This window comes from Salvia splendens, chromosome 14, assembly GCF_004379255.2.
Source record: "Salvia splendens isolate huo1 chromosome 14, SspV2, whole genome shotgun sequence".
Taxonomy (NCBI): Eukaryota; Viridiplantae; Streptophyta; class Magnoliopsida; order Lamiales; family Lamiaceae; genus Salvia; species Salvia splendens.
The window spans coordinates 11,126,454-11,153,766 of NC_056045.1; the positions used below are offsets into that span (position 1 = coordinate 11,126,454).

The 27,313-nt window shown below is 36.6% G+C and overlaps 3 protein-coding genes and 1 pseudogene across 3 annotated transcripts; all 4 read left to right on the forward strand.

The window, feature by feature from the left end:
* The first annotated feature begins 2,042 nt into the window (after window positions 1-2,042).
* LOC121766114 (probable methyltransferase PMT28) lies at window positions 2,043-9,123 on the forward strand. The gene is made up of 8 exons (XM_042162455.1): window positions 2,043-3,100; window positions 3,179-3,328; window positions 3,615-3,885; window positions 3,986-4,081; window positions 4,428-4,602; window positions 6,125-6,367; window positions 6,629-6,823; window positions 8,479-9,123. Exons 1-8 carry the CDS (start codon window positions 2,243-2,245, stop codon window positions 8,675-8,677), a joined length of 2,187 nt encoding a protein of 728 aa, XP_042018389.1. The 5' UTR covers window positions 2,043-2,242; the 3' UTR covers window positions 8,678-9,123.
* A 2,578-nt stretch (window positions 9,124-11,701) lies between these two features.
* Window positions 11,702-12,700, forward strand: LOC121764176 (glutathione S-transferase T3-like). Its single transcript, XM_042160233.1, has one exon. It carries the CDS (start codon window positions 11,702-11,704, stop codon window positions 12,698-12,700), a length of 999 nt encoding a protein of 332 aa, XP_042016167.1.
* An 838-nt stretch (window positions 12,701-13,538) lies between these two features.
* LOC121764177 lies at window positions 13,539-14,894 on the forward strand (annotated as a pseudogene).
* A 3,623-nt stretch (window positions 14,895-18,517) lies between these two features.
* LOC121764178 (nuclear transcription factor Y subunit B-9-like) lies at window positions 18,518-19,024 on the forward strand. The gene has a single exon (XM_042160235.1). It carries the CDS (start codon window positions 18,518-18,520, stop codon window positions 19,022-19,024), a length of 507 nt encoding a protein of 168 aa, XP_042016169.1.
* Window positions 19,025-27,313: the final 8,289 nt, after the last annotated feature.

Consider the following 27,313-nt stretch of genomic DNA (forward strand, 5'->3'; position numbering starts at 1 on the left):
TAACTAATTCTTCATTCTACTTCTCTCTTTCCTTACCAATTGTGCATTAAGATCTGTGTCTAACCAAAGTGCATACTCATTTGGGACAGAGGGAGTATATACAAGTGTGGACTATTATAGTACTAACTTTTTTACATTCATTTTTCTTAACATTTTTTTAAACATGTGCTGGAAAGAATCGATGCTCCTAATGGCGGATGTAAGGAGTATTAGTTTTATAATATAATGTGTGAAAAATGAGTTTCTGGAATGTAAGGTCTACCTAACATTTATTGTAAAAATGAACTGAGACTCTAATAGCGGATGAACTAGAATGGTAAACCAAGGCTCCTAATGGCAGACCTAGGGAGTATGTAAAACCGATCACTCCCCAAGCATGTACTCCCTCTGTCTTAGCTAAGACACTTTCCTTTTTAGGTCTATCCCAATTAAGATGAGTACATTTCTATTTTTAAAATAATAGATTACTCACTCAATCCCATAAATTTTGTCACACTTTGAACGAGCATGCGTTTTATGAAATGTAATGGAAAGTAGTTGAAAAAATTAGTAAAATATATGTCCTATTTTTATATATTAGTTTTAGAGTATAAGTCAATTTTGTCCTAAACATATGGTCAAAATATGAATTTGGTCCAAAACATTCACTTTTTGAAAAATAGGTCCATAACAAATGAAATCCTTGTCAGAGTGGTCCTATTTTGACGATTCTATCAAAAAACTAGCGGTCATGCCATTATGCAATTAGCACTGACCATTAGTTTTTGACGGAACCGTAAAAAAGGACTATTTCGTCGATATATTCATTTGTTAATGACCTATTTTTTAAAAAGTGAATATTTTGGACCAAATTCGTATTTTGGTCTTATGTTTAGGACTAAAATTGACATTTACTCTTAGTGTTATATAGTACTCCCTCCGTCCCTGAAAATTTGTCACCTATTTCCTTTTTCGCCCGTCCATAAAAAATTTGTCACATTTCACTTTTACCATTTTTTGTAGTGGACCCTACATTCCACTAACTCATTAACACTCACATTTTATTATAAAACTAATATATAAAAGTAGGACTAACATGCCACCAACTTTTTCAACCCACTTTCTATTACATTTCTTAAAACTCGTACCGAGTCAAATGATGACAAATTATGAGGGATGGAAGGAGTAATAAAATGTGAGTGAGAATTAATTAGTGGAATATGAGGTCCACTATTAAAAATAGTAAAAAATGAAATGTGACATTTTATGAGATGAATGAAAATAGAAAAATGTAACAAACTTTCTGGGATGAAGAGAATTTTTTCTCTTCAAATAATACACCAAACATTTTTTGTCTCTTAAATTAAAATATCTAAAACTCTTTCTTTCTCAATTTAAAAATTACACATACCCTTCATCTTTTCGGCTAAACAAATTAATTAATGACTATTAAAATTTCATGCCGGCTAAAAATGTTAAAGTTATAATTAGGACAAAGGGAGTATTAAAATTGATGAATGATACTTCCTCTGTCCCTCAAAGTTTGTCTCAATTTGATCTGACACAGATTTTAAGAAATTGTTTGACTTTATATTAAATGAATGTGTCTAATGGTATAAGGGTCTCTCATATTGATGAGATTGGTGATGTATTTAATGTCTATTAGTAAGATTTCAGGTGATACAAACTTAGTGGAATTGATGAAAATGGTAAAATGAGATAAACTTTGGGGATAAAATAAATATATATACTACATTAAAATTCACCATTGTGGTGACTGGTGATGGGGCGCAGACGGACACATTCGCATAGTGCCTAATTTTAGATTTTTTATTTGAGGTGACGATCTCAACATTACAAACAATTAGCAGTAATATTTCATAATCTTTATAAAATATCTCTTCCTATATAAAAGAAAGAAAAAAGAAAATAATATTTTATGACAAGTATGTCAAATTCTTTAGGACAATATCGTAAAAAACGCAGAAATTTCATATTAGGCGTAGAAGATGGTTAATTACAACATAACCCCCTCAGTAAAGATCTTAATTTTGATTGAAAATTTAGAGGGTTAAAACTTTGTTAGAAAATTGGGTTTCTGGATCTTCCTTCACTTCTACTCATTTCGAGTTAAAACTTAAAACTCAGTCATGTTGTAATCATTCCAGCTCTCTCCCATCATTAGCTAAAACTTATAACTTCATCAAGCTGAGGTTGGAATCTTGGAAAGAAATTTTGTGGGTTTGGAGAGAGAGAGAGTGAAATGGCAATAGGAAGAATTGGGCCCCAAGTGAAGCGCTCTTATCAGTCCTATGGTTTCTTTGTGAAGCTGTCTGCAACTGTGGTATTGGGTCTCTGCTTTGTAATTGTATGGTCTGTGTTTTCCAATTATTCTGTGACTTCTCAAAGGGAGACTTTTGATGATATTGCTGAGCCGGTTTCTGCTAAATCAAATGGGAAGGTGAGTAATTCCCAAGTTCACTCTGATAAAATAGTACCCAAAAAGGAAAAAAATGATAGTGTGGAGCAGAGATTTAAGTCTGGATTGGATTTGGGTGATGAAGGCAAGAAAATCAATAATGGCTCCGTCCCGTTGAACCCGGTGAAGAAGCCGGAAAATGGTGGTGGTGGTGGGGATGCGAAGCTGTCGAAAAAGGATGATGAAAGCAAGACCGGAGAAGATGAAGGATCTGAGGTGGAGGAGGAGGAGGTGATTGGGGAGAAGGGTGGTAATGAAGGTAGTGATGGGGAGGGTGATGCCACTGCTACTGCCAATGCCGATGCCAATGCCAATGAATCTGTGGAAGAAGATGCTAATTTCATCAATGCGGAGGACTTGGATCAGGAAGCCCCTGAGGAGGAAAGTGGAGGTTCGCAGAGGGTGAATAGGAAGGCATCCGGTCCTGTGTTTGATCCTAAGAAACGGTACACTTGGAAGTTATGCAACACGAGGAGCAAGCATAACTACATTCCCTGTATCGACATTGAGAGTGCCACGGGGAGGTTGCAGGGTTATAGGCATCGTGAGAGGAGTTGTCCGAGATCTGCTGTAATGTGTCTCGTCCCCCTCCCTCATGATGGCTATAGGACTCCCGTGAGGTGGCCTGAGAGCAAAGGGAAGGTATATACTTGCACAGTTTTTAATCTCTGATTGCTTTGTGTAGAAAGCGTACGATTGCTAAATGTAAATTTCTCGCAGATATTGTATAAAAACGTGGAACATCCAAAATTAGCTGCATATATTAAGACACAGGATTGGTTGGTAGAATCTGGAGACTATCTCACTTTCCCGCAGAATCAGTCTGTATTCAAGGGTGGAGTTCAGCATTATCTAGATTCGATAGAAGAGGTGAGCTGTTCTTGCTGTTTCATGTAATATAGCTTGATATTTGTCCGGGATAGTATGTGTCTAGGGTAAAACTTTTACAGTTCGTCTTGATTATTCCAGTGAGTGGCGACAATTGATGCAAAAGAACTTTTAACTAATCTAAGTTCTCATACATGTGTAAGGAAGTCTTAATCAAGTTCCTGCATTTTTATATGTATCTTTGATATGAGAGTTGGACTCCGTCTATATCTTTGTCCTTTAAACATGGATACTTGCATCTTTGGTTTCCGGAATTTGGTGGATTTAGATGGTGCCAGACATTGAATTGGGGAAAAACATTCACATTGTGCTAGATATTGGATGTAAAGATTCGAGCTTTACGGCTTCACTACTTGAGAAGGGTGTTTTGACTCTTACACTTGGCTTGAAAGATGACTTAGTGGACCTAGCACAAGTTGCTCTCGAGCGTGGTTTCCCCGCTGTTGTTAGCCCTCTTGCAACTCGGAGACTTCCATTTCCTAGTGGAGTCTTTGATGCAATTCATTGTGGCGAATGCAGTATCTCTTGGCATTCAAATGGTCTGTGCTGCCATCTCAGCTCCCCAGTCATCTTAAATTTTTTCGTTTTCTACCATTTTATGCATAGAATCAGGTAGACATTCGTATGATCTAATTTCAGGTGCGACCAAGATTATCTTGGAGATGAATAGGATATTAAGGCCCGGAGGGTATTTCATTTTGTCAACTAAGCATGGCAGTATTGAAGCCGAAGAAGGTTTGCTCTTAGTTCCCACTTCTCACAAGCTCCATCACTTCATGTCAAATTTGTGAAATGCCCTCAGATTTTACGTGACTTTTCTTATATCGTGATTGCATTAGCTAAATATGCTCGTTAACTTTCTATAATATAACTGTTGTAACTCCCCTTCAATTTTATGTGGGAATTCGTTCATTTTTATTTGTAATGCATATAACTGGGGAATATCCTGTGTATATGGAGTAATTAGTTCCATATTTCAACTTAGCATGATTTTATATCAGTTTATTGATCCCTGCAAGTTCGTCTATGCTGCTCTCTGACTGAAGCATGTGGCTTTTTCTAATTTCATCCTTTTTTCCAGCTTTGTCCACATTGACGCCATCAATTTGTTGGAACATCCTGGCTGATAAAACTGATGAACTCAGTGACATAGGCATGAAAATATATCAAATGCCAGAAGAAAATAATATTTATGAACTGAGACGGAAGAAAGTTCCGCCTCTATGCAAGGAAAACGAGAACCCAGATTTTGCATGGTGAGAAATATGATCTTCCTTTACTTAAGTTTATGCATCATTCACGTTTCAGCAGAAATCAGCATTGTCCGGCAGTTGATTGAGCAACTCATATGTCACTTTCTGTGTGATAGAGTTAAGATCAGCATTTTCGATTTAAAACACAAAACCTGAAAGATTAGTGGATAATAAGTCACTTGAGGATTAAAAGAAAACAAGAACTGAAGAAAGAACTGTGCAACTGCAAGAATATTTGGTAGGTTGGATAACTCCTCTATCTTTGAGTTATCTAACCTAAAATTACCTGAAATGCGTGTTCTTATCATGTATTGTCTTATCTATCTTCCCTAGTCAACTCCAGATATCACATCTAGGAACATATGGAATGATCTTACTCTATCTTTGTACCTTAAGCATGTGCAAGATAAATAATGTAGATTCAGGCACACCATACTGTTTATGGAACTAACGCAACTAAGACGGCCATGGCCTTGGTCTAATCTAGTTTATTCCCTATTCTGTGATCTTCACTGAGTGGAAATATTCTAGCTAATCGTATATCAGCTTCTAGAAGTTGTGTTCAATTCTATCTCTGCTGCTACAGAGTTGGATGGTTTTTACTTTCCATGATATAAAACTTCCTCCTAAACATTGTTGTAGCTCTGTTCATTGCTGCTGATGCCAACTTTAGGGCTTTAAAGATTCTGCACTGATGAAGCCGTGTGCTAAGCATTTTTCTGACATTCTATCTGCCTCTGGGAGGCGTGGCATCGGTTATGAGTCTTGTGACTATAGTAAAGCAATGAGGAAAGAGATGAATAAAACTAATCGTACAATGATATAAATAACTCTATACACATATTGGTACTATAGAAAGATATGTTGGAAAGTATAGAGACATAGTAGAGAAAAGTAGTAGGTATTAGATGTCTTTCATTATTTTACAAAAACACAGTTATATAGTACAAGTGGTTAAGCCTAACTGGGACACATAAACGATGTAGAATACTTATTCTATAACAAGTACTCCCTCCGTCTCAAGGTAGTTGAGTCGTATTCCTTTTTGGGTTGTCCCAAAATCCTTTTTTGGCAAAAATTTTATCATCTCTCATACTTAGCACATCAATTTCTTAAATCTCATCATCAATAGAAATGCCCCAACTACCTTGGGACGGAGGGAGTACAAAAGAATCTAATAGGACAGTGATCTCACATATTAGGAAGTGCAGTACCATGTCTAATTTTTGAGATGCTAGTGTGAGTTTATATGGGAACCTGGCCTAAGCTTGTTTAGTATGACTAAGCAGATAAGAAATAAACCTCGCTCTTTTACTATCTCGTTGGTTTATAGTCCCTGAAAATGCCATATTTGTAGATGAAACTATGGCTGACATGCAAATGCTGTACTTTTTATTTGAAGGAATGCCTTCTTTAAAACTGTTACCTGTACGTGAAGTGTTGCTTTGAGTCGAAAGATCCTGTGTTCCATCATCATACATTAATGCACACGATGTTAATCTGTGTGTTTTCGTTATTAATACAGGTATGCTCCATTAAAAACTTGCCTCCACACCGTTCCTGAAGCCATTGAACAACATGGGGCTGAGTGGCCCGCGGAATGGCCAAAGAGGCTTCATACATTTCCTGAATGGATGAACAACAGAGAGAAGTTAACTGCTGACAGTGAGCACTGGAAATCTATTGTGAACAAGTCATATCTAGTTGGAATGGATATCGATTGGTCAACCATCAGAAACATATTGGACATGAAAGCCATAAGTGGAGGGTAAGCTGCTAGAGTAGTTACATAGTTCTGAAACTCTATCTGTCTTAGAGGTCAGCACTCTCCCTACCCGAACAACCTGTGAAGGAAATTTTAAATTAAGGAAAAGGGGAGTGAATATCAACATCGTTTTAAATTAAAAGAGAGGAAATCATTTGGCTATTGGTGTACACTCCGTGTGTCTGTCCCATCATTCTCGCAAACTCGATAATAATTAATCGTCCAGATTCACACTCTTGTGGTTTTTACAATACTTTTTTACAGATTTGCAGCTGCACTTTCGGACCAGAATGTGTGGGTTATGAATGTGGTTCCTGTACATGCACCGGATACACTTCCCATCATTTTTGAGCGTGGGCTTCTTGGTGTGTACCACGACTGGTGTGAATCTTTTGGTTCTTATCCTCGATCTTATGACCTCCTGCATGCTGATCATCTCTTCTCGAGGCTTAAAAACAGGTCCGCGGCAAATCCTTTTTCCCATGTCTTCCTATTTCTGAGCTACTTTGGCATCTTTGTTAGTATTGTGCTACTATAGGAAATGTGTGTTTCTGAATGTATGCCATATATTGTTATTAAGGTTTCCTCATCTTCTTTGCGCTGATATCATCACTTCTGCAATTGTAATGGATGATAGGTGCAATATTTATCAAGTATAAACCTCAAAAGAATAAAACTTGTGTGCATCCAGCCTAATTAAATCAAATTCCGGTTCATCTATCGCTAACTAGGGCTTAATAACACCCAACTTCATCCGGAGTTGAATTTATTAATCACGATTACAATTTATTTAGGGCCGATGCACCGTGTATCTGGATGTGCCGGAGTGTGCCTCAACCTCAAATGGGTATTTGTAGCACAGGAAGGTTGTATTAGTAATTTAATGTGAGGGTGTATTCATTAGAAAAGGTGAACTTCAGGAATGGTAAATGGATTGATACTACTAGATCTTTCGAAGATTTATCACTTACATAAATTATACTCCCTCCGTCCCATAAAAATAAAAATATGTGCATTTGAAATGGCACGAGAATTAGTGCACAATTGGTAATGGCACGAGAATTAGTGCACATTTGAAATGTGTGTTTCTGAATGTATGCCATATATTGTTATTAAGGTTTCCTCATCTTCTTTGCGCTGATATCATCACTTCTGCAATTGTAATGGATGATAGGTGCAATATTTATCAAGTATAAACCTCAAAAGAATAAAACTTGTGTGCATCCAGCCTAATTAAATCAAATTCCGGTTCATCTATCGCTAACTAGGGCTTAATAACACCCAACTTCATCCGGAGTTGAATTTATTAATCACGATTACAATTTATTTAGGGCCGATGCACCGCGTATCTGGATGTGCCGGAGCCTGCCTCAACCTCAAATGGGTATTTGTAGCACAGGAAGGTTGTATTAGTAATTTAATGTGAGGGTGTATTCATTAGAAAAGGTGAACTTCAGGAATGGTAAATGGATTGATACTACTAGATCTTTCGAAGATTTATCACTTACATAAATTATACTCCCTCCGTCCCATAAAAATAAAAATATGTGCATTTGAAATGGCACGAGAATTAGTGCACAATTGGTAAAGTGAGAGATCGGAGGAGAAGGGTAGTTAAAGTAGTGTTAGTGGATAATTGGACCCACATTATTATTACTAGTGTTCTATGAGTTGTAATGATGGGCTATAGTGGTATAAGTTGTTAATAAATTGATGTATATAGCTAATGAGTTGGGGACAACTTTTCATAAATGAAAATGTCCATATATTTTTGGAACGGACGGAAATGGAAAGTGCACATATTTTTATGGGACGGAGGGTTCATAAGCAACTTCTGTCTTAGTATAGGTTGATGCAATTTCTTTTAGTTGTCTTTTTAATTTTTTAAGCTTAGATATATAAATATAATGTTAAGCTGATCCACCACTTTGATGGATCACGTAATTTTGAGCTCATTTCATCGTGTAATCCTTCGAACATTCAATCTTATGTAAATCGGTGTAATCCATGCATAATCAAACTCTGAGTTTGTCTTCACTATTCAACATGTGATTTTAGGTCTATCATCACCATTCCTAGCTATAATTCTTTAGCCTCACTCTATTTATCTTCAGATGCAAGCAGGCCATAGTGATTGTTGTTGAGATGGACCGGCTTCTAAGGCCTGGTGGTTGGGTAATCATCCGTGACAAAGTAGAAATTCTCAACCCTCTCGAAGAAATTCTAAGAAGCCTGCACTGGGAGATCCGGATGACTTTTGCACAAGACCGGGAGGGCATCCTGACTGCCCAGAAGACCATGTGGCGGCCTTGATATTGTGCACATTGTACATCATAGAGTCCACTGGTTCCTTTCGTGTTGAAGAGCATTTGAGATTCACCGTGACCGTGCCCAACAATTTTGAGCCAGGCGGAACTGTGAGTCTTTCCTCGTCATTGTATTTCCTGTTTAGATTTTAAGCAGACAGAGAATCCCTGTTCCGAGATTGGATACCAAGCCCGGTGCAACGACCACATTACTGAGAGGTGAGATGAGTTTTGTACAGCAGGATTTGTGTATCTGTTTCATTCATGAATGGAGAGACAGCTTGCTTGGTTCATTCTTTGTTGTTGTACCTGATTATTTGCAGTTCATGCAAGTGTTCACTAGTGTGGTAATATTTTGTGGAATTAGATGGATTGGTTGTGACTATGCAAAGTGAATACAGATGATGTCATGAAGAGTGATTATTTTGAATAAATCCTTTTAGGTTTATTTTACTTATATATGTAAAATGAACTACTAGTTTAGTAAGAAAAAGGAAATGGGCAAGTAAGTGCCTTTGTATTTCATTTATTTTTCATATTAAACAATGGAGATTATCTTAAATATTGTCTACATGCTAATTATGTAATTCACTAATATTCAAAATCCAAACTATTCTAGTGACATGTATTTAAGAATCAAAACTCTTACGTTCAAAAAAATATGATAGCATTTAAAACTATTCCTAAGATTGAAAAATCTAAGAACTTGTCATTTCAAACTTTAAAAACGTAGAGTTCCGACTTCTGGGAAAAAAAATTATGTTGTCCAGTTTTATCTGTATAAGAATAAATAGATAGTGTTATGGAATTACTCAATAATGTTTGAGATATGCAAATATATAATTTATAATAATAATAATAATAATAATAATTAATGTTTTTGAAAATTTTGTACAACAAAATAGAAAGCAATTGGGACAATATAAATACAAATAAATCGATGAAAAGTTATAGCTAGTTTTTATTGTTAATAACTTCAAAATTAATTTGTAAGAAAGTTTTGCATGCTAATTTTGAGTGGTAATATATGTTTGATTATTCCAAGGTAGAGATAACTAAAAAGTCCTCGGAACATGAGATAGCTGTTTGAAAATTTTTGACAAATTAATTAACGAGGCATAAAATATTTTCTCAATACATCATCTTCGAATATTACGAAAAATTGTTATTAATTTATTTCCTATCTACTTACCCACTCTGTCCGTGATTTATAGTCCACTTTATGGCAACACTGATTTTAAGAATTATAAAGGAAAATGATGAAAAAAATTGTGAAATACAGATCCCACTTTTATTTACTATTATTAATTTTATTGTACAATATGAGTGTAAAAGTTTAGTGGAGTGTGAGGTCCACGACCTAAAGTGAAAAAAGTAAGTTAGACTTTAAATTGTGGACATTCCAAAATAGCAAATTGAAATATTATTTCAATGACAAAGGAACTACTTAATATTTAAGGAATTATTATTAGATTATTTTTTATCGAACATAATATAAACCGAAGACCCTTACAAAAAAATCGGAAAAAGTGTATACTTAATACTCTTAGGAGAGTACATGATCGAAAATTCGCACTAAATAAGTATAAATATAAAATATTATCTTGCCCAAACAAAGATAAAATACGTTACTAACTTTCTTAAGTTGCTAACTCTGCTAATTCATCAACACGGTGTATTAGAAATGTCAACACGATCACATTGAAATGTCAACCTAAACTTAGTTGATATTTTAATACTCTGTGTTGACATTGATATCTAAAATGTCAACATAGTATATTAAAATGTGAACACAAATTTATATTGACATTTTAACGTGATCGTGCTAACACTTTTATTACACTGTATTAATGAGTTAACAAGTAAACAATTTAATAAAAGTTAGCATCATAACACATCCCCTTACACCCAAACCTCCTGGGTCCTACTAGGTTACTAACTATTCCCTATTTACTAATTACAACCAATCCTATACCACAAGATTCTAAGATCTAGTGGTCACAATTTATCACGTGGAATTTCAATATTAATTAGTAAATAGGGAAAAGACTATTATGGTCCTTTAACAAATTATAATTAACTCTTACAAAATATCTCAACACTTATAATTCATATAAGTATCTCTATTTAAATTATTTTTTCAGGTGTAATTGTACTTTTAGTAGGTATTAACTAAGATTGATAATCTTAATGCTAGTAATTCACGTTGTTCGATTAACTACAGTATTTAGCTCACTCGCCCTAATAACTCTGAAGTCATTATTTAGATATCATAATTATGTTTTGATAAACTAAAGTTGTGAAATCCTACCATTGGAATTCCTTTATTACATCTATTTTCTCAAATCAAATCATTCTCTGTCAAATTGCTTTATTTATTTAATTGATAACAAATAAATTATTATTGTGCTTGAACAATAATATATTATTATGGTAAACAGAATAATAATATGGTAAATTTCGTTTTAAAATGTAAAATTATTATTGTGCCTGCACGTGTAGCTTAACTGGTTTTTAAGGAGCTAATTGAGTCTTAGGTCTCAGGTTCAAATATCGGCAGCGACGGTATGGAAAATTCACCCATTGTGGTGGCTCCTTGTGCACGCCAGGTACATGACCCTTTCCTTAGACCACCTTTATCGGTCATTGGAGTCGACCTCCACGTAATTTTACAATTAAAAAAAAAATAAAAATCTAAACATGGGTCTCTCTCTCTCCTCGACCCATGTCGCTCTCTCTCCTCAAACCAACCGACGGGTCTCCCTTCTCATTTCACCATTCAGCCAATGAGGTTGTGCCAAATGGCACAATTTCATTGGCTGATATTTTTATTTTTAATAATTAATATATCTTTAATGTATTATATTAAAAAATTATAAAATTTATACCAAAATTCATAATTTTTCTTCCTCTATAAATAGAGACCACATTTGCTATAGTTTTGCACACAAAAAAATATCATCTTTTCTCCTCCTATAATCCTTATTGTTTAGTAGAATTTCATATTTTTTAGTTTCCCTTGTTGCTAGCTATGGAGGATGATGAGGATATTATATTCTCTGATTCCCAAAACTTCAACCCTTCCCAAAATATTAACCCTTCTCAAGATTATTTCCCTAGCTTTGATGATTTTTCGAATTCTGAGCAATTTCAAAGTTCATTTCAAAATCAACATTCAAGCCAAGCCATATCACAAACCAAGAATGCTGTAAACACCCCACATGGTTGGAGTGAGCAAGAAGACATGACATTAATGTCTGCTTGGTGTTTCGTGAGCACGAATGCAGTTGTTGGCACCAACCAAACTAGTAACCATCTATGGCAAAATGTTCTGTTTCTATATGAGCAGACAAGAAAAGAAAATCCAAGCATTGGTGAAGAAAGAAGTTTGGAGTCATTGAAACAGCGCTACAAACGACTCAACGCAAATGTCTCAAAATGGGTTGGGGCATACAAAAAAACGCATGATCGAGCTACGAGTGGCCAGTCTAAAGAGGACATTGAGAAAGCCGCTCAACAACTGTATGGTAAGAGCAAATTTTCTCACCATAAGGTGTTTGAGGAGGTGATGAGACTCAATCCCAAGTGGGAATTGAAATTGAATAGCACTAGTTCAACGCGTTTCCAGCCGGATGAAGATAGTCTTGAAGAAAGTCGTGGGAGCTCAAAAAGGTCGAGGACTAGTGAGGAAGGAGGACCTCAAATCGACTCCACTCCTGAGAGTCGTTCTTCAACATTGCAACGTCCTATTGGAAGAGATCAAGCTAAGGCTAAGGCTAAAAGAAAAGGCAAAGAAGTTGCAACACCATCATATACAATTCCTAATGATTTCACTGCAGCACTGCGTGAAATGAGAGTCACGCGTGAAAGGGAATGTGATATTCAGGAACGGAAGCTCAAAGCAGCTAGTGATATTCAGGAACGGAACATCAAGGCAACTATCCTTACTCCGCTGATGGCTAGGAGGGACTTAACTCCAGAAGAAGAAGATCTGAAACGCAATCTCATTGCAGAATTGTTTGGGAAGTGATCGTACTTTAAATGTATGTTTATTAGTATGTAATTTCAACTTCTGTTGCTTAGTATGTAATCTTCAATTACGGTTGCTTATTATGTAATCTTTAATTTCTGTTGCTTATCATGTAACCTTTAATTTCTGTTGCTTATGTAACTTTCAATTAAAGCATGAATAGATGAATTGTGCTCACAAGTGGTGGAAGAATCCAATGACAACCCATGTGATCACGAAAATCAAAGTATGACTATAGGACAAATCATTTCTATCACAAGTGGTGGTGGTGGAATCCAATGACATCCCATGTGATCACAAAAATCAAAGTATGACTACATGACAACTCAATTATATCACAAGTGGTGGTGGAGTATAATGACAACCCATGTGATCACGAAAATCAAAATATGACTACATGACAACTCATTTATATCACAAGTGTTGGTGGTGGAATCCAATGACATCCCATGTGATCACGAAAATCAAAGTATGACTACATGACAACTCAATTATATCACAAGTGGTGGTGGAGTATAATGACAACCCATGTGATCACGAAAATCAAAATATGACTACATGACAACTCATTTATATCACAAGTGTTGGTGGTGGAATCCAATGACATCCCATGTGATCACGAAAATCAAAGTATGACTACATGACAAATGGTAGTATGGAATCCTATGCTCAACAAAGTGTAGTAGTGGAATCTTATGAAGAAAGTTATGCCATGTGCTCACAAATGGTAGTAGTGGAATCCTATGCTCAACAAATTGCTTCTATATATTTACCTATATGCTTCAAGAAAATTACACACAAATCTTCTCACAATTATTGATCCAACTCTCCCTAAAAAATGTCATCAAGTTTTAATTTTGAAGCTTTCGATCTGCTTGAAGACAATGAATGTGAAGAAAAAATTGTTGAACAAAATCAGCAATTAGATCAACTAATCGAGGATATTGCTATTTGGCCAACAACCTTGCCTTCACCGCCTGCAACCTTTACGGCTAGAGCTAAAAGGAGATACATTGAAAGGAAACGCGAAGAGGGTCATGATACTATTTTCGAGCAGTACTTTGCTGAAGATCCAATCTATCCTCCAGATTTTTTTCGAACAAGGTATCGCATGCGAAAACCTTTGTTCGAAAAAATAATGAATAAGCTCATCGACACCGACAACTTTTTTGTGCAAAAGCGTGATGCTACTGGTCGACTTGGTATGTCTGCAATTCAGAAATGTACAGCAGCGATGAGGATGTTGGCCTACGGGGCAACAGCCGACTTGCACGATGAATATTTGAGAATGAGCGCACAACTCATTCGCAAATCTCTCATCAAGTTCGTTGAAGGTGTAATTTCTAACTTCGGCGATGAGTACTTGCGAAAGCCCAACGAAGAAGACTTGGCAAGACTTCTGCATATTGGAGAACAACGTGGGTTTCCAGGCATGTTGGGTAGTATTGACTGCATGCATTGGGAATGGAAGAATTGTCCCACTTCATGGTCTGGACAATATGCCGGAAGAAGCGGGAGTCCGACAATCATCTTGGAAGCAGTAGCATCTCAAGATCTGTGGATATGACATGCCTTTTTTGGAACTCCAGGTTCGAGAAATGATATTAACGTGCTTGATCAATCTCCTGTTTTTGATGATATTTTGGAAGGTCGAGCACCGAAGGTCAATTACATAGTAAATGGTCACTAAAAAAATATGGGATATTATCTCACTGATGGCATATATCCTCAATGGGCGACATTTGTCAAATCTATCCCAGGTCCACAAACGATGAAGCACAAGTTGTTTGCTCAACATCAAGAGTCCGCGCGAAAAGATGTTGAGCGAGCTTTTGGTGTCTTGCAAGCTCGTTTTGCTTTTATCAAATGTCCATGTCTTATTTGGGATCGTGATATTATGGGGAAAATAATGATTGCTTGCATAATCTTACACAATATGATAGTGGAAGACGAAAGAAGCACGTATTCGAACTATTGTGATCCAGCAGAATTTATTCAAGATCGACTTGGACAAAGTAGTCGTGAGAATGAAGATGGAGATGCGAATAATGATTTCATATATTCTATGAATAGGATTGCGAGTCTAGCTTCTTACATGAAAAATAAAGCCCAGCTTCAAAACAGAGAAGCTCACAAAGCTCTGCTAAACGATTTGGTAGAGCATATATGGGCAAAATTCGGCAATTGCAACTGAATGTCTAGTCTTCATCTTATGTATGAGCACCAATGATGTATTTTCAATTTCGTATTTCCATGATTGTAATTTATATTTTTTATTTGTTTATTTTTATAATTTTTAGTTTGTCCTTTATTGCGTTTTTCGATAATTTTATAATAATAAGTATTTCATGTAATAATAATAGTATTAAAAATAATATAAAAATAAATATATAATAGTGGGGTTGGGTGGTCATTGATAAACCATGAAAATATGTGTGGTTGGGTTGGGTGAATATTAATGATGTGGAAGATGATGTGAAGGAGATAGAAATGAATTAAATATTGAAAAAGTAGATGGTTGGGTTGGGTTGGAGGGTTGCTGATAAACATGGTCTTAAGGAACAAATTGAGATTTACCGTGATTTACCCCTCACTACTATATCACACCGAGGTGTGGGACCTCAGCGAGGAAATTGCCTTAGGAAAAATGTATTTTACTCACTCTGTCCCACATAAATGACCCACGTTCCTTTTTATTTGTCTTAACAAATATGATCCATTACTAAAATAGAAACACATTAATCTCTACATTACTCTCTCTAACTTTATTTTCTTCACTTAGCACATAGTAAAATAAAACTACATAAAATTCAGTACCACCCATGAAAGGGATCATCTTTCTTGAGACAGAGGGAATATTATTTAATACTTATATACGATAATAATATCATAAATATCACAATTAATATCATTAATACAGAAAATAAATTTGCGCTCTCACTACTATATCAGACCGGGGTGTGGGACCTTAGGAGCGAGGGAATCGTCTTTTGAGTTTGAGTAAAATTATTATAGTATTTAATACTTAAACGCGATAATAATGTCATAAATATCACAATTAATATCATTAATACGGAAAATAAATTTGCGCTCATGCCCGATTTTGATTCTTCTAAAAAAATTCCATAAATTGGGTATGGAACAATATTAATCCAAACTAAAATATGCCATTATTTAATACTCTCTTCGTCCAGAGTCTCGATTTTTCACTTTAGTGTGTCCGCGATTAAGAGTCATGATTTACTTTTACTATAAATGGTAAATAAGTTATATATTCCACTAATTCATTCAACTTACATCTTATTATAAAACTAATACTCCATCGTCTTACTCTGAGTGACACATTTTTTTTTGTGGGATGTTTCACTCTATATGACACATTTTTTAAATGATAAATGTTTTACTTAAAGTGGGAGTATAATTAAAATAGGATCCACACATCAGATTATCTTTTTTCACTTCATTTTTTTTTAATTTTTTAAAATCCGTACCGAACTCAACCAAAGACTCTTAATTGCGGATATAAAGAATACTAATAAATATCACCATACACGCATTTTCTACTGACAAAATTGATATACTAATGAATTTGCCTCATTTGTCCCTTTATATCACCACACATAAAAACACCACCAATCCTCGTTTTCCCTCAATTGTTTCATAAGTAGAAAGAAAGAAGAAGATACAATCAATCAAGAACTATAACTTGAAGATGGAGAGAGGTGGAAGCTCTAATTCACACTCTGGTACGTATATTTAGTGCAAAACTTTGCTTTCTCTGTCCTAAAATTTTGACAAATGTGCATACTAGACCTTCCTATAAGCTCAATTTTCATGATTACATTTTAGGATTTATCCTTTTAATAATCCAACTTGTGACGACGTATGTTCTGCGCGCATTCCTTTTTATTTATATTTTGTTATGTTATTTGGTTATTATTTTATTTTAAATTCATTGGAATTTATTATTTCACTTGTTAAAATTTTATTTAAGTGGTGTTAGGATGTATGAAATTCATAATATTATTTTGTTCGGTAGATACGCCTATGGAATATCACGTTTGAATTTCTCTTAAATTCAAACAGCAATTTCATGAAATGAAAAACAAGGAACATAGATACCGATGTTCTTCTTTGAGAGAAACTTTGATTGAACCACATTAGGGTTTTTATATTTTCAAAACGTTATATCAAAACTACTCAATAGATTTATTCTGTGTCTTTCAACTGATTTCCCTTTATATACAATGCCTTTGTATTTTGATTTATGTTATATGGGTTAAGTTGTTATTTTTTGGGTAACATATATATGCTGAATTTTTTTAATATGAATAAAATCATCTTCATCCCAATTTTATAAACTGTAATTTAGCATACATGACTATATGAACTTGCATTCTCGAAATAGAGATCGAAACAAATTTAATTATGTAAATGTACTTAGTTTCAACAAATAAGAATACCTAGAGGCAATATATAAGAAAAATAAACTCGAAATTGTGAATTTTTAGAATTGGCAAAACTAATTCATATTGGTGAATTCAAAATCTTTACCTTACTATCATAAATTTGTCACTCCAAAAACATTATTAGGTCAACTTATGAGAAACTAAATAGTCGGAGCAAGCGAGGTACAAAAACTTATATGCCATTACTGAATAGAAAGTTATTAGAATAGTCACACCTTGTGTTCTATACAATAATTTACATACCAATTTTGAATAAAAAATTATTAGGGTATCATTAGCGTCGTCAACAAATAATATGCCATTATTAAATACTCCCTCCATCACATAGAAATAACTGAATTTTCTTTTTTATCCATTTCCTAGAAATAGGCTATTTGCATTTATGGAAACTGATCTCTTTTTCTTTTACTTTATCATTTGTTGTCCCCACCATCTATTCCACAATGTAAATAATTTACTTTATCAAATACGCATTAAAACTCGTATCATCCCCAATTAGTCTATTTCTATGCGATGGATGGAGTAAATAATTACTAGGGCATCTGTTATAGCACCGCATTCTTTAGCGTGAGCAATCGATATAAAATAATACTCTATCCGTCCCTAAAAAATAAAAATTTGTCACTTATTTCTATTTTCGTTTACTCCCAAAAGTTTGTCATATTTCACTTTTACCATTTTTTGTAGTGCCCACATTCCATTAACTTATTTCCACTCACATTTTGGTATTTAAAAGTCTTAGTTAGAATCTTCCATAAATAATAATAGGTCTTATATTCCACTAACTTCATTCCACTCTTATTTTGCAACCTTTTGGATTGACTATCAAATTGGGGGTTTCTTTGTTTTATACTATTGAAAAATTCATTTTGTTAATCTATCATTATAATTACTTATGTTAGGGATGATTATTTCAAAATGGGGTTGTGATCAAATGTTAATTAATATCTAATCTAAAATTTAGAATTTTTTGAGTATGATATACTTATGTCTTTGTGTTGATATTTAAATTTACATATTGCATTGATAAATTATGTTTTTATATTGATAATTTACAATATTGAAAGTTCTGTGATTTGAATGGGAAATTAGTTTTATTATAGCACGACCCTTTCAAAACGTGCATATATGATATGTAAGCATCGTTTTTGTCTTCTCCACATTAACATTATTGTTTATATATTATTGTTTATGTTTTAGTAGTATATTTTTGTATTGATTCAGATACTTTAAACTCTATTATTGACATCGTACAAATTACTAATATCAAAACTAAATTTGTTTATTTTGTCAACAACATCAAATAAATAAAAATATAACAAATCAATTTTTTTATGCAGACGCAGATATGAAGCGCGATCCCGATCAATACATGCCGATCGCGACCCTGACGCGCATCATGCGGCGCGTCCTCCCCGACCACGCGAAGGTCGCGGACGACGCCAAGGAGACGATCCAAGAATGCGTCTCGGAGTTCATCTCCTTCATCACCAACGAAGCCAACGAGCGATGCCACCGCGAGTACCGCCGCACGGTCACCCCAAACGACGTCGTTTCAGCCATGGAGGGACTCGGCTTCGGCAGCTACGTCGAGCCCCTCACTGTCTTCATAAACAAACACCGCGCCCAACAAGACTGCTGCCCCCCGCCGCGCCAGGCCACGCACCAGCCGCCGCCGCCTCAAATGGCTCGCTTGCCCGGGGTGGATGGCTATGTGCCCTCGCCGCCCGCTGTTGACGTTGCCAACTATTTGGAGATGCCGCAGATGAGGGATTACTTTGTGGGGCCGTATCGTGGTAGCGGCGGTGGCGGTGGCGGTGGTGGAGGAGGAGACCAGTTTGATCATTTTAAGTGAAATGGTATGAGCAATGTTCAACATCATTAGTCTGCTTTTCTAGACATGTTTTTCTTATTGTTTGATCAAACCAGCTTTTTTATTTCGAATTATACTATTATCATATTATGAATTTTTCAGCTATATTATAGGATTGTGAAAAAAATTGAACCATATCTGATTGCATAATGCAGAAGAAAATGTGGATTTTGAAAACACTAAGTTATATTTAGATCATTTTAGGTCATTTCTATAATTTTATATACGAATTTTTTGAAATGACCTAGATACGAACTAAAAATGACTTCTGTGTTATATAAAAACTACCTCTATGTTTTGATTCTGTATTTTGTAATAGGACTGAATTTTGCATATACGTTCACAACATGTATTGGGGTAATAGGACTGAATTTTGCATATACGTTCACAACATGTATTGGGGTTTTAAAACAAATAGTACTACCTTTATCCTACGCTAGTTGAGTCATTTTCCTTTTCTTTGGAAAAAACTAAATCCTCTCTTTTCTTCTATCTTATTTTACTCTCTCCTTTAACGTTAGAACATCAATTTTTAAATTTTGTGTCAAAAGAAATGTTTTGAACTATCTTCAGACAGAGGGAATACATGTATATGTTGAGAGAAAGGAGCTAACTTAAAGTGATCATCTTTTTTCCTCATTTATTTCAAATTGTTACTCCTTCTGTCCCAGTCTAAGTGAGACGTTTTTCTTTTCGGCACGTCCTAACCTAAATGAGACGCTTCCTCTTTTGGTGATAAAGAAAGAAAACCCATAAATAAAAACATGAATCAAAATCAAAATTTTTTATTCTCCCTCTCTTTCATTTCTTCTTTCCCACACCACAAAGAACCTAATTTTCTTTCTCAGAAACTTGGTTTAAAACCCGCCGGACTCATCGGATTTGGAGATGTCGCGATGTTGCAGGAGTTCTGGCAAAAGCGGCGGCCCATCGACGAGACGAAGCCGTCACCGTCAACCTCAGTTGCCATTTCCGACGAAGCAATTGAATTTTGATTTTTGAGTTTGGAATTTTGAATTTTGAATCTTGAATGTAGTCCCTGAATCTGTCCCTGAAATCCGACAATGTTGAAATGCATATTAAGGTTTTGAAACTCGATTTGAAACATCCACATAGCATTATGGGAAACTATTTCGTTGAAGAAGAAACAGAAAAATAGAACAAATTAAAATACGGTCAAACTAGTTCAACATATTCATTATCAATATCAAACATTTGCAATTCTAAGCATGGCCAGTGTCGATTGATTTCAAAAAACCCTATGGCAAACAAGTATCCACCATCAAAAACATATAACCACCATCCAAAAACCAGTTCCCACCATCCAAAAACAGGTGAATTCTCCCTTTGTGTTAAACCGCAACCCTACTTCCCATTTTGGACCATTGATGATAAGGATCTTGATTGTTTGGATCCATTAAATTCCCAAGACAAGTGTAGATCTACCAAAAAAACACAAATTGAAACAAAGATAGAGAGTGGATCTAGCCACAAAAACTAGATCCAAAATAGAGAATGATGGAAGATAAAAAATGAAAGCATGTATATAAGATGAGGGAAAATAGTTACAACCATAGGACCTTGACCAAAAGGATGGAGACAACCCTAGACAACTTTCATCTAGTCTAATCACCCCTTGGCTCCACTACTCAATGGATACACCTCCATTGATGCATACCTTTACTTGAATCTATCTAAAGAAATAAACAAGCAACCTTCATTGAAGGAATTGGATTCAATCCTCAAAGAGGAAAAACTCACGAAGGAGATATCTTAATTCATTAATCAACCAACTAGAAAATGAGAGGATGTGCTATTTATAGCTTTGTCCCAAATTCCAAGAAAAAGGCCCACAAAATCCAGTCTCTGGGTGAGCCACCCGCCCGGGTAGCCTAGACGTCCAAGAGCCACCCGACCGGGTGGACGTCGCTGCCTCAACGGTGCCTTTGGGTGGCCTAGCCGTCCAAGAGCCACCCGCCCGGGTGGACTCCGTTGCATCAATTGTGCCTTCGGGAGGCCACCCGCCCGGGTGGCATAGCCGTCCAAGAACCACCTGTTGGAATCTTGATTTTAAGATGTCCGGTCAATGAAGTTTGACCAATAATAAATATGACGAGACATTTAATTTTGGAAAATTAAATGATATAGCACCGATCTACGTTCCGCGTAGATGACCGTAGTGTATTCACTTTCTCAAATCCGATTCCTGATGAGTGAGAAATAGTGGATAAAAGTTGGTCACATTGTAGCTTTTGATAAAACTATGAGTTGAAAGTGTAGGGAGTAATTAACTAGTGTTAATTATCCCACATAGGAGATGAGACACATCTTTAAATGTGTATTTATTAAGTGACTAATTACACTTAGTAATTATCGTGGACTAAGATGGGTGAAAGAGCCCACACGCGCGCCGAGCCGTGCCCGTGCCCATGCCCTTGCCCTTGGTCTTGGATCTTGGCAATTGGTCTTTGGGTGGTCTTTGGGCTTGGTTCTTGGACTGGTCCCTGAATCCAGACTTAATGTTTTGGACCACCTCAGTTTTGGGCCTGCTGCGCCTTGAGCGATGGCTTGATCAGTGTCTTGATCAAGTCGCTTCACGAAGTCCACATGTGATGGTTGAACTAGGACGTGTATAACGTCTAGATTCAACGTCGACCACTCCAGCTTTCAAACTCGTAACGGCCGGCGGTTACTGCCCCGCCATAATGAGTCATGATGACAACCATCAAGGCTGAGTTGACCCCCGCAGTGGACCATGCCTATAAATAGGCTAGTCATTCCTTGCATTACGTATAGAGAACACAACATACGAACATACTCACAAGCATCATACTCTCTCTGCATTGTCTTATTTCCCGAAGCTCTGCCCTCTCCTCCATCCAGTTCGCCGGAGCTCTGTTGATTGCGGTGCTGCTTCACCAGAGACGTAGCCGTTTTATCTTTGGGGACGACAAGCAAACCGAGAGCACTACTGGGGCGTATCTCATCTTGCGGAAAGAGGCCTCCTCGACTCGGCTAAGTTTTATTTCCAGTTTACAGTTTTGATTCCATTGTAATTTTCAGTTTTAGTTCTTCCTTCTTGGGTTGTATTACGCCCGGTATTGTTTATCTCTTGTAATTCCAGCAATATCCTCAACAATCGCAAGACGAGATATACTTGTCTTTGACGGATTTGGACCTTAACTAAACTTAAAACTTTCAAAATCTAATCCTTAGCTTGGAGATGTCGACCGACGCCCAATATTTCTGCTGCTACTACTCCAGCCACCGCTGCCTCAACTGTTCCGGGCACCGCTGCCACCACTGCACCGGTCAACACATCGTCGATTCCGACGATGATGCCCACTCCCTGGTGCTATCCATCTTCATCAACAACCCCTTGGGAGTTTGTTAACCCCCTTGGGCCCACTGGCGGATCCACATCGAGTGGATCGGTTGGTTCCACTTTTAGTGGTTCCTTCGGATCCTTTAATGGATCAAGTGCTGGGGCCTTCGGGTTTCACACGAATGCTGGGGCCTTCGGGTCTCACGTGGGTGAGGGTTCCTTCGGGGCTGGTACGACCATGGCGGGCTCTATGCCCAACATGAATGGTGGGGGCTCTATGCCCAACCACGTTGCTGGCTCAAGTGGAGTCAACTTTAATGGTTCATATCATGGACCAAGCTTGGTGCCTTTGATGCCGAGAATGATGCCGCCCGCTGAGAAGCCCTCCAAGTTTGGAGGATCTGACTTCAAGAGGTGGCAACAGAAAATGTTGTTCTACTTGACAACATTAGGGGTCGTGAACTTCCTCAAGGAAGACGAGCCACCCAGGCTAAGCGATCAAGAGACAAGACTGGAGGTCTTCTCCGACTACGACGCATGGCACAAAAGGGATTATCTATGTAAAAACTTTATTTTAAGTGCACTAGATGATAGCCTCTACAATGTATACTCTAATGTAACCACATCTAAACAAATGTGGGAGAACCTAGAGAAGAAGTACCGTAGCAATGATGCCGGTACTAAGAAATTTGTAATAGCTAAGTACTTGGACTACAAAATGGTCGATTCAAGACCAGTGATAGACCAAGTACAAGAGTTTCAAATTATCATCCACGAACTCGCAGCCGAGGGGATGAACTTGCCGGAAGCTTTTACTTCTGGCACGATAATTGAGAAGCTTCCACCTAGTTGGAAGGACTTCAAGAGCTACCTTAAGCACAAGAGAAATGAGATGACCCTTGAAGAAATGATCGTGAAATTGCGCATTGAATCTGACGTGCGCAAAAACGACCAAAAGGCTAGAGGCCATGGCCCCTTTGAAGCCAAGACCAACTTGTTGGAGCGAGGCGGTCCCTCCAACAGACGATCTCGCCCAAATCGTCCAATGTTAAAGGACAAAGGCAAGGCAAAACAGCCTGTGAAAGGCGACTGCTACAAATGTGGCAAACTTGGTCACTTCGCCAAGGATTGCCGAAGCAAGAGCAAGAAGCCTGCTGCCCACGTCGTCGAAAAAGAGTTCAAAGACTGGGACGAGAATGACCTCATTGCTGTGGTCACCGAAGAATCTAACTTGATTGAAAACAAGGGAGGCTGGTACATCGACACTGGAGCAACTGCTCATGTCTGTGCCGATAGGAGTAAGTTTTCAACTTACAATCCTGTTGATGGGAGGAAGATCAACATGGGGAATCAAGCATCATTCGAAGTCAAAGGAACTGGAGATGTGATTCTCAAAATGACGTGCTGCATGTGCCCGGCATCTGAAAGAACCTAGTCTCTGGATCTATACTAGTTAATAAGGGTTTTAAACTTGTATTTGAATCCGATAGGTTCGTTTTGTATAAGTTTGAAAATCCCTCATAAAAGGTTATGTAACCGATGGGCTCTTCAAGCTTAGTGTAGCTACGCACCATGGTCCTAAGCCTTTGGCTATCAATAACAATGCGTCTACTTCCTCTTACTTGATTGAGTATTTAAATTTGGGGCATTGTAGATTGGGACATGTAAATATAAACGCCATTAAAAGATTAGTAAATCTTGATTTACTAAAGGCAAATGAAGTTTATAGTAAAGATAAATGTGAGATTTATCTTGAAGCCAAAATGGCTAAGTTACCGTTTCATTCAGTTGAAAGAAACACTAAACTCCTTGAATTAATTCACACGGACGTATGTGATTTAAAGATGGTGCAAACTAGAGGTGGTAAAAAGTCCTTTATCACTTTCATAGATGATTGCACAAGGTATTGCTACATTTATCTTTTAAGAAGTAAAGATGAAGCAATAGAAGCGTTCAAAAATTATAAGAACGAAGTTGAGAATCAACTTTGTAACGCCCCACTTTTCGAACCCTAATTTTCGAACCCTAAGACGATTTCATTTATATCTTTGATTGCCGCAATTAAATGACGAATTGTTATGTATTTGCTTTGGTGACCTAATTCTGATTTGACCGAGTCAAATTCGTCGATTTACGACGTGACTTTAATTAATTGATGCAGAATGAAATATATATTGCAGTAAATTATATTTTTTTTAGGGGAGTGAGATTTAAATAGGATCATCAATAATTACCTTGCCCTTTTGTTGAGAAATTTCGACCATTGTTAATTGTTGGAGAGGAATTTTATTTCCTTGGATTTAATTATTTGCTTGGGATAATTATCTAATTAAATCCAAAGCCTAATTACCTTATTTCTTCATGAGAAAATCGACTCCTATTGTTGTACTAAGGGAGATTTTGTAATCTTCCAAATTTTGTTATCCCTTATTTATTATTTATTTGGATCCCTTATTTAGTTCTTTCCATGAATGAATTGGAATATCCTAGCAAATCTTACCTTACTTTATTTTATTAAGGATTTGGAAATTTTTCCTTGTAGGGGGGGGGGCAAATCACACGCCTACTTCCTTATAATGTGGGAGGATTTTTATTAATTTTTCTGCTCCGTATTATTTTATTCTGCTCCGTGAAAATATCAAATTAAATCAAAGGCTAATTAAATAGCTAAGATTTTCAAAAATTTCTCCTTATTTCCTCCCTCAAATTCATGCCAATCATTCCCCTCAAATCTTTATTTAATTTATTCTCCCAAATCTTCAAATTAATTGTGGGATATTTTATTTTCAACTCTATAAATAGAGACTAAACTAAAACCTAAACACTAGCCACCCAATCCCACACGCCTACACTCTCTCTCACACACCCATTATCTCTTCCCCACTCCTCCCACACTTGTTCTTCTACTCTACTCAAGATCCTTTCGATTCGCCAAGAGTTTGTTGCAGAATCAAGAGTTATATTCGTTTCTACCGATTGTTTCGTTCAAAAAAGGTACAATCAAACCTCTATTTTTCATTCCTCTCCATCTAAACATTCTTTTGACTTCCTCATGCATATAGTGAGTGTAGGGATTTCAAATCTAAGGATTTAATCGGTGGGAATTTGTATTTGTATGTGTGTATGCGTTTTGGCTGAAATTGTATGAAGATTTAATGAATCATTGGTGAATGATGTATGATTATATGAAAACATGAGTGTGAGGACTCTTTTAAGCATGTTTGTGAGTTAAAACAATGAAAAGGTTGTGTTTGAATGAATGGGGATAAAACCCTAATTCGAAATTTTTAAGCATTGAAAACTGTGGATTCGGACAGTAGATTCCGACACGTTTTTGACCGAACAAATGAACTCCTTTTTATTCGATTCGTTTTTTTGAGTAAATTCATGATGTCTTCTGTGTTGTGTGTGAATTTCAACTCATTTGGACAAAAGATGAATATTTGGTGAATTTTTGAAATTGACTGCGCAATTCTGCCGGAAAATGTTTTCTCGGCCAGTAGGTTACGTTTTCGATGTGACCGACCTAAAAAGGTTATTTTGACATGAATTTTTAACTGGAAGTTATTTAATGAGTCTACTGCATTTTGGTAAAATTTTAGCCCCAACGGAAGTCGGGTGAGTTTTTAATAATTTTTATAAAATGGTTGCGCAGTGCTGCCAGATTTCTATCTTTACAAAAACAACTATGTTGTTATAAGTGATATACATGATTTACATATGTGATGACGTGATGTGTTATTCAAAGATGAGGAAAAAGGGAAACGTTGGGGACATGCATGATTTTGAGTCGGTATTTGAGACTGATTGTGATACACATAATGTAAAGGTGATAACTCGCGCTCTCAGTGTGACATCAAGGGAAAGGAAAAACTTGAAATCTAAGCAGTCGAGGTGGGCTTTCTTTTAAATAAGGACGATGTCCTAAGTATTTTACCGATGAGAATGAAATTGTGTTTATCATGCCTTGTTTGGTTTTAACGTGCCTATCTGATGTGGCTTTTGCCACTATTATTTAAATCGAATTCGGGTCCTCGTAGAGCCGCAAACTCTACTTGGATTAGTGTACACCAATGGTAGACCGTGTGTCAGCGTACGGGTTTGCCGGTCTAGTGACCTGGTTTGCGGCCGCATTCCTTGTCATGTATGCGCGGATATGGCTAACGTCTATGGGAAAATGACTGATCAGTCGACTTTTTACAATGGGAAATGATTTTGAGTGCCTCGGGCCTTTCTAAAGCTAAACCCCGATGGTTACTTACGTATGGCATGATAGATAAATAACAATTTTTATGAAAATATTTTCGGCATAAGTCCACTGAGTATCTTTATAGTACTCAGCCCTGCATGTGTTTTCCTTACGTGCAGGTTGAGCGGCGGCGAGAGGTTGGTGGTGTTGAGCAAGTAACTTGAAGAATTAAATGTTTATCTTTGAATTATGGGTGTCGTTGTGTCTTCACACATGACGTCACTCCTTCTCTTGGTCGTTTTCCACTGCGATATTTCTTTTACTTATTAGTTGTTGGACCGAACTTAAATTTGTCCGGTTATTGTTTTCTTGTGATCCTGTTGGATAATGTAAACTCTTGATCGTTTCCTTTGAGTATTAATTGCCGGCCCAACTCATTATTTTAAACCCGAGTCCCCTTCTTGTTTTATACTTAATTGTTCATTTAGTATGTCGGTCAAACCTCCTTGATGAAACCCTAGCCTATTTTTCCTTGTTATATTTAAGTCCGTTTAAGTCGCGATCGCCGCATTTATTATACCCTAGAAGGGCGGTCGTGACAGTTTGGTATCAAAGCCTCAGTTTCTTTCCGCTCTGGACCCAAGAGTCTTGTTTGAGTCAAAATCCATTCATGTGTAAATTGACTAGTTGATAATCGTCGAAGGCTCAACACCACGACTCGTCCCCGCCCAACCACGAAGAATGAGGTAATAAGTAT

Coding starts and splice junctions, on each gene's coding strand:
- LOC121766114 (XM_042162455.1), top strand. CDS start 2,243: ATGGCAATAGGAAGAATTGGGCCCCAAGTGAAGCGCTCTTATCAGTCC. Junction 3,329..3,614: donor ATCTAGATTCGATAGAAGAG/GTGAGCTGTTCT, acceptor TGGTGGATTTAG/ATGGTGCCAGACATTGAATT. Junction 3,886..3,985: donor TATCTCTTGGCATTCAAATG/GTCTGTGCTGCC, acceptor ATCTAATTTCAG/GTGCGACCAAGATTATCTTG.
- LOC121764176 (XM_042160233.1), top strand. CDS start 11,702: ATGGAGGATGATGAGGATATTATATTCTCTGATTCCCAAAACTTCAAC.
- LOC121764178 (XM_042160235.1), top strand. CDS start 18,518: ATGAAGCGCGATCCCGATCAATACATGCCGATCGCGACCCTGACGCGC.